The following is a 7,926-nucleotide window of genomic DNA, read 5'->3' on the forward strand; positions in this document are numbered from 1 at the left end:
GACTCAACTTTTCCGTCTGTCTTGTTGCAGGATGGGGGTATTAAGCAAGTTACACAATTGTGTAATAAGTAGCATAATGTTACATAAAGTTACGAAATCTGAGTATTAGGGCTGGGCGATTTTGGACAAAAATAAAATCCCGATTTTTTTCTCTGAAAACCAGATTTTTGATATCGATTTCGATTTCTTTGGTTAAACTACCAAAGACAATGGAATAAATTGTTTCAAATATTTTATCTTTATTTTTAAAGAAAAATAGCAAACAAATTTCCCTATTGGGAATGAGGAATTTTCTTGACCAAACAAAGATGACTAGACGAGCTCTGTCTGTAATGCAAAGCTGCAAAAAAGGAAAATCGATTTTCCGATTTTCCTTTTTTTAACATCGATTGTGATTAATAAATCCGATTTAGATTTAAAATCGATTAATCGCACAGCCCTACTGAGTATTTTTAATCACACAGTCATATTGCACCTGAGACACTAATCGTACAAGGTGAAAGAACTGAATTCTTGATATATATATAAAAAAAAAAAACTAATTGGTCATCAGTGCAAAATTCATGTCTCAAACGGGATGGGATGATGGGATATAGTTTAATGTATTGTGATGGTTAGTTTTAGTGTACTTTAGTTTGTTTTAATTTGAAGCCTATACAGTTTGTTTTGTTTTGTTTTTCTATGTTTGCTTTACTTGTTTTATTGTTTTTATGTTTTGTCAGATATGATATCTATTGTGTCTCATTTGATGTTTTGTTGACGTCTTATGTTTTTACGTTTTGTATATTTATTGTGTGTGATGTTTTGTTGTGTGTGGACCCCAGGAAGAGTAGCTGCCACTCTGGTGGCAGCTAATGGGGATCCAATTAAATAAACAAATAAACAAACAAACTACAGATATTAGTTGATCCTGATTAAAAACCAAACAGAAAAAACACTAATATCCTTTGAGTCCACAGTAATCACTTTAATTATCAAGCCTACATCGACACTCGGTAACAATTTAAAAGTCATGAAGTACACTTTTTTTTTTTTACTCAATGTGACAGTAACATAATTGTACTTGAAATAAGCTTTGTGCATTCCAGATGCTTGTCATTTGTGGACAACAATAAAAATGCCCCCATCACAGAGCTCAAACATCATTAGGCCTTGGTGGTCCCAGCCATCTGTGATCCTTGTTGGTTCTGTTGTAACTGCTGGATCTTCATGTTCATTACTTCAATCACAGCTGCAAAACAGAATATAGTTATACATTTTCATGTAATATGCCATTATTATTATATGGTCAGCTTAAGATTTCAAAGAGTCATATTATTCTTTATGATTCATCAAATAGTATCTTAAACTCCAACTTTGACATCCAGTTACCATATTGTGTACTACCTAGATCAGATACTATACTTCAGTACCTGGACAATCAATGTTGGATTCACAGAAGAACATCCGAGTGACAGAGTTTTTACATCCAGTTTGCCAGAGTGCACTACTACAAAATAAAGTTGAGGTCTAGACACAAGTAACCTTTGTTACAAGTGTAGAGAAATTTTGCTCCAAGGTTCTCATTGGTAAAGCTCTAGAACAACTGAAATTATTTTTATTTCTTTAAAAACCTCCATGGTATCCTTTGTGGGCTTTGGGGATTTTTCCCAGACAAAACAACTGTTTTAAGTACAAAACTGATTCAAAATCCATCAAAAAATATTTATTCACTGTAATAAATACAGGACATCTATAGAATCGTGATGATTTCAGCTAATCAAGCCCTTAAGTCTAGATTGTGTTGTAATCATAATTATCGTCATGCACTAGGGCTGCACGATTAATCGTTAAAAAAATCGCGATCTCGATTCATGCTTGAACGCGATCTCATTTCCAAATGACGACGATTTAAAAAAAAAAAAAAAAAATTTTTTTTTTTTTTTTTTTTTAAAGATGGCTGCATAAAAAAAGGACTAGGCATATGTTCTAGGTTGTTGTAGTCCCGTCATGGTCAACTATCATGTTGTCATGTTTGTTATATTTTGTTAATGATTGTGGATTACATTTGGAGAAACATCTACCTTTCTCATCACCTGACACATATTGCACATAAATATTGTTAAAATTGTTATTGTTAAAATTATTTAAAGACAAGAGAGATGTTTATTGTTTTTATGTTCAATGTCAGCTATTACAGCAAAAAGCAGCCAGAGGAATAATTTGTTGCCTCAGAACTACAGGATCTGTTACAAGTCCCCTTTCTGAAAGGGTGTTCAACTCAGGGAGGAACAAATATTGTTCAAAATTGTTATTATTGTTTAAATTATTCAAAGGTTTGTGAAAAGAAGACAAGAGATGTTTATTGTTATTATATTTTTGTTCAGCTGTTGCAAAGTTAAAGTAATAAGTGCAATAAATTTTATATTGGAAAAAAATCGTGAGAGAATCGTGATCTCAATTCTAAGCAAAAAAATCGTGATTCTCATTTTGTCCAGAATCGTGCAGCCCTATCATGCACTGATACTTAAAGAGGCACTATGTTACAAAGATTGAATAGACATGAGATGACACTCAAATAGCCTTGACGAGCTACCAACCCTTACCATTTCACAAAAAAGGTAAAGAGCCACAAGCCCAAACACAAAAATATTCAGAAAAAAATATCACCAAAGGCTCAACAGATGAGCATGACGCCAGACCCACTCCCAAAAAACAAAAACACTCAAAACATCCAGCAATAAACCACATGGTAGAGGAACTAGTGCTTAGGAGCTGGAGCAGTTTAAATGGCTGAGGCACATTTAAGATGAGCTTGGAAAGAGACAGAATTATTGCTTGAGTCAACAGTTGCTGCAAATTACAGCAATCCCCCAAGGTTGTTTTATTTTGTACGAGGCCTTTTCAGACTAGGCGATTCGCCCCGGTTTGCCAGTTGCAGAGCTCATAGATGCATTGGGGGCAGATTTGCAGGAGTTGGTGTTTGGGAGTTGGCACTAGAGCCTTATGTAAAAAAAAATAAAAATAAAAAATAAATCTCTTCCTTCCCTCTCATCAAAGACGCTCATCAACACGAGACAGAGCTATTGTCAAAGCGGTCAACTGATATTAAACAAGCCAAATATCAGGAGCTTTTGGAGTAATCCCTGTTTGAGCTATATCCAATGACAGAGCAAGGCATGGGATGAAGTCCCCATGAGGAAGGGAATCCCAGAGGGGAAATCAGTGAAGCAAGGGGGGATGCACACAATGCTCCATACCACAATATAGCAGGGAGCTAGTTTTTCACAATAAAGATTTTTGTACTTGTCTTCAACAGACAATCTTCTGCTAACCGTGTATACTAATCCCTTCCTTCACACGTGATCTGACTTTTCCTTTTTTGATTAGCAAACAAATAGAAAAAAGTGAGATGTTTGTTTCTTCCCCCAGAGCATTTTCAAACAATCAACTGTGTCTTGTGCATGTTTGATTGGTTGATAAAAAGTAGTTGTAGAGACCAGTCAGGTCAGTCAGGACAGTCCCCCAGCAGATCCACTCAGGTATCATCATTAACTTTATCATTTGTGTGCACACATGTATGTTTATTCACTGTGTAATCCAACTCAATAAATAATGCACTATAAATATATTACATTTTCTGTCTGTCTGTCTTTATTTCATAGGCAGCACCCTGCATAAGAGATGCATGTCTCCTTATGTTCAACTATTGTGAAAACCTACCTGTTTCAGGTTTATGCCAACATGCAAGAAATGAGTCACCTAGTTATTGTTGTTACATTTTAATTTGAAGGCACTGCAATCTAGATCAAGCTTAACCTCACCTGCAGGTTAAATCACAGAAGAAACAACAGCGCATTGGTGTTTTAGGAGGTCACATGACCATCTTACGTCACACAGGATTAAACTATAACCAGAAACTAAGCTATTACCAGTATACGGTAAGTCAGATTTCCCTTTCATATCGATTATAAAATGAAAGTTGCTATATTAGGACATAATACTTTTAAATTGAGGAATATGATGATCCATATGGAAAAATAAAGAGGAAATTTGGACTTTTCATTAAAAAATATCCCGTCTTGGGCCGCTCGGTGGTGCAGTGGGTTAAGCAAGCGGCTCATATGCTGAGGCTACAGTCCTCCTGCAGCAGTCGCAGGTTCGAAACCCGGCCTGCGCACCTTTGCTGCATGTCATCCCCATTCTCTCTCTCTACCCCCTTCCTGTCTGCAACTTGAATAAAGGGCCACTAGAGCCCAAATAAATCTTTAAAAAAAAAACATATCCTGGCTTACCTTGTTTCATTGCATGTTTTTCCTGAAGAGTTGGTTGAATTTTCTCTATCTGCTTGGTGAGGAAGTCTATTTTGCGTTTGAAGAATCCTTTTGAGGCGTCCACATTCTACAATGAAAAAACACAAAATACAGACGATAACAATCTAATTGTTGGGAAAACAATTTCTTAGTTTAAAGAACACAAATGTATGCATATAAATTAAAGTGTTACCTTTTCAACATAATATCCTGTTCCCACATTCACTAAGACATTTTCCACATCATTTAATTTTCCTGGGACATACATCTAAACAGAGGTAATGGTTAAGGACAAGCACATGTTTGTAATGCATGTTCACAATGCAGGGAAATGTTTGACGTTTCTTTTTGGTTGCCATTAAGAATTCATTAGTGATTAATAGTCTTAAAACATGTGGTCTTGGCACCTTTGACTCCCACCTTTTAGCTACAAATGTGAGACATTTTGTTATTGAGCTCAAACCAAAACATGTCCTCGAAATATACTCTGCAAAACTATGGCACTGACGTAAAGGGATGTTGATGACTGTGTGAAATGATTGCCATTGGCTTCAAAAGTAGCAGGTCAGCTGATCAGTGGATAAAGGATACAGAGCTGGAGAGAGGTACAAGCAGCTCCTTTCCTGTATGCAAAAAGAGAAAAAGTAAGGTGCACAAATGTAGAAGATGGTTTCAACAACTTTGTCATTTGTAGATAATTTCAGCGCCTTTAAAAATTAATTATTTCAACAAATGAATGGACCACACTGTTCAAACGTTATAGTACTTTTTTTTTTCTTACATATAAAGGCTATGCCTTTCCTTTGTAATTAATGACAGCAAATATTAAGTGAATATAATGAAACACTTTACACACCTTTATTGTTTGCGTTCAGGACATTCAAACTATCTTTTGCGTCAACGTACTTGGTCTGGACAACCTTGAACTGAGCTATGGAAGATGTTAAGAATTCAACCTCCTGGAAGAAACACAAACAGGCAGAACAACGGTGGTGAAGTTGGGAGGAACCAGGCGGGCTGAAGCCGCGGACAGACACACCGAGACACGGCTCCTTCACCTCCCCGCCCTCGCAGTCACTCATTAAAGCACGAATGTTGCAAATATTGAGTGAAACATGCGTGGTACCTGGTCCAGTTGGTTTTTCAGTCCCTCCAGCTGAGGGAGGGAGAGGTCTAGAAGATTCACCGCCATGTTGAGAGCGTGATGACAAACGAGGCTCCAACTGTGTTTCCGGGCGTCAGAGGGAAAGGCTCGTCTTGGGAAACTGGTGGCGCCACCTGGCGGTCTGTCCATGTATGTCCGATCTGCTTATGTGGGCGTACTCAAGTGTTATGCCGAAAAGTGCATGCCTGCTGAGAAATATGGAAGCATATGAGGGCCTAATTAAAATGCATTTGCGGAAATGCTTTTTCATTTTGAGAATGTGGCTGCATTATTTGAGTCAATAATCAAATTAATATTATATAATCCGATTTGCATTTTAATTTCCTTTTTCAAGACTGCTCATTCTTGTACTTAATTCAAATTAAAAAGAAAAAGACGTTTGAGATTTAATTTTCAAATCATGCCTCAGCAAATAGTTCCCAATATTCAATTTTAAATCTAAAATTTGAAAATTAAATGCATTTGCAGAAATGCTTTTTCTGCAAATGCAGAATTGAAATATTTATAATATAATATTTTATATTTTTGAATGTAAGCCCTCATATGCTTCCATAGAGAAACGCATCCGCAGTCTTTCACCTCTCCCATTTAGTGGTGACAAAAGGTTGCAATTATTTACATAGGTTCCAATCAATCAATCAATCAATCAATCAATCAAAGTGTTAGTTGGTTAGTTATTTTAAGTTTATTTCAGTCATATATACCTTTAAAGGCAACAAGGAAGAAAACACATTTTACAATTTGACTGAAAAAGGCTCAGGCAGAAGCAGAGCTTATTATTGCCCGCCTACTACACAACTTAAGCTACACAATACATGGTGTCAAATGTGAAGAAAAAAGAACAAAAAACAAACAAAAAAACAAACATATAATATATACATATACTGTACATACACTTGCATACATACATGTACACACATAGATGCATATACACACACATACATATCTCTTTTCCCCTTTTTTCAATTACAGCCATAACTCCAAAATATTATACACATAATAATTTTTTGAACATAACAAAGGAAGTACATTGCTTAAGTTTGAGATCAACACTATTCCACAGCTGGACACCTTTAAAAGAAATACATCTTCTTTTAACTTATTTTATCGCTTTTGGTAACAAAAATCTGCATCCATCTCTTAACTCACATTTACCCTCAGACGCTATGAAAAACTTCTGCACACTGTCTGGTAGTGTTTTATTTTTTGCTTTAAACATGATTTGCATTGTTCTATAATAAATCAAGTCTCTAAACTTCTAAAGTCTAAAATTGTGACATATGTTACTCTAAAAACACACCTAAAACTAAGACGTTTGTTTCCTTTAATATTCAGAGACAGTTTTTTTACTTGTTTAAAAAATCCGGTCGTCACCCATCATCAAAAAAAATAAATCAATCAAAATAAAAAAAAATAAAGCATTCTGTTCTGTTCCCTGGTTTTGCCTTATTTAAGTTACTGTTTAGAGGTAAAAGTTCACTGCAACCACCATTCATACTGCAGAAAAGAGCCATCAGGATAATTCATAATGCTGGTTTTTGTGAACACACCAATTCATTATTCTTCAATTCTAAAATAATCACATTTTTTGACATGGTGGAATTCCAAACAGCACAATTCATGTATAAAGCTAGGAACAACTTATCTCACTTACAGGAAATGTTTTATGACAGAGAGGGGAGGTATAATTTAAGGGGTACTCTAAATTTTAGGACTTGCAGAACACGAACAACAAAGATTTTCTATATCAGTCAGTGGAGTTGAATGGATTCAGAATTAAAACAATGTCCAAACATTAACCAGTTTAAAAACAAATATAAAAACATGGTCACAAGGTACAAAGAGGAAGGGGTTTAGTGGCTTTTAGGGGCCTGCAGATAACAATATTGGGTGAATGGGTAGATTTGTTTATATTTATGTTCATAAATGGGCAGCTAATTATAATTATATGTGTATGTATGCATGTGTATATATATGTGTGTGTGTGTATGTGTGTGTGTATGTATGTATGTGTATATGCATACAGTATATATAAATACGTGTGTAAGTAGATATATACATAGATATACAGTAAAGCAGATCGAGTTAATTTCGAGATAGTATGGTGTAAATAAGTATATTTATATAAATATTTATATGGGCATGTGTGTACAAATATATAGAAATACTCAACTATGTGTATGTATGTATAGGTAAATGTGTGAGTATAGTATAGTTAGTTATTATAAATACGTGTTAATAAATGATCAGTGAATGGGGGTAGGATTAAATAAGTTTACACTTCTCACTACTACTTTTTGCACATGTAAATTAAGATATTAAGTGTTAAAGTTTGTTTTGTTGTTTTGTTTTCTTATCTTCTCTTTAATTGTTGTTTTTACATGTACAAAAATCAAATCAAATCAAGTCCTTTAATGTGAAAAGTTTGTTCGACCCGTTCAGTCCAGCTTTTAGATACGGCTCTTTAAC

The 7,926-nt window shown here is 35.0% G+C and overlaps 1 protein-coding gene across 1 annotated transcript; it reads right to left on the minus strand.

The window, feature by feature from the left end:
• Positions 1 to 946: 946 nt before the first annotated feature.
• On the minus strand, positions 947 to 5,530 carry pfdn5 (prefoldin 5). The gene is made up of 6 exons (XM_061727577.1): positions 5,419 to 5,530; positions 5,149 to 5,251; positions 4,884 to 4,915; positions 4,486 to 4,560; positions 4,275 to 4,380; positions 947 to 1,231 (listed from the first exon to the last, which is right to left on the minus strand). The coding sequence occupies exons 1-6, from the start codon at positions 5,482 to 5,484 to the stop codon at positions 1,146 to 1,148; spliced, it is 468 nt and encodes a 155-aa protein (XP_061583561.1). The 5' UTR covers positions 5,485 to 5,530; the 3' UTR covers positions 947 to 1,145.
• Positions 5,531 to 7,926: the final 2,396 nt, after the last annotated feature.

Source organism: Cololabis saira, chromosome 8, assembly GCF_033807715.1.
Source record: "Cololabis saira isolate AMF1-May2022 chromosome 8, fColSai1.1, whole genome shotgun sequence".
NCBI lineage: Eukaryota > Metazoa > Chordata > Actinopteri > Beloniformes > Belonidae > Cololabis > Cololabis saira.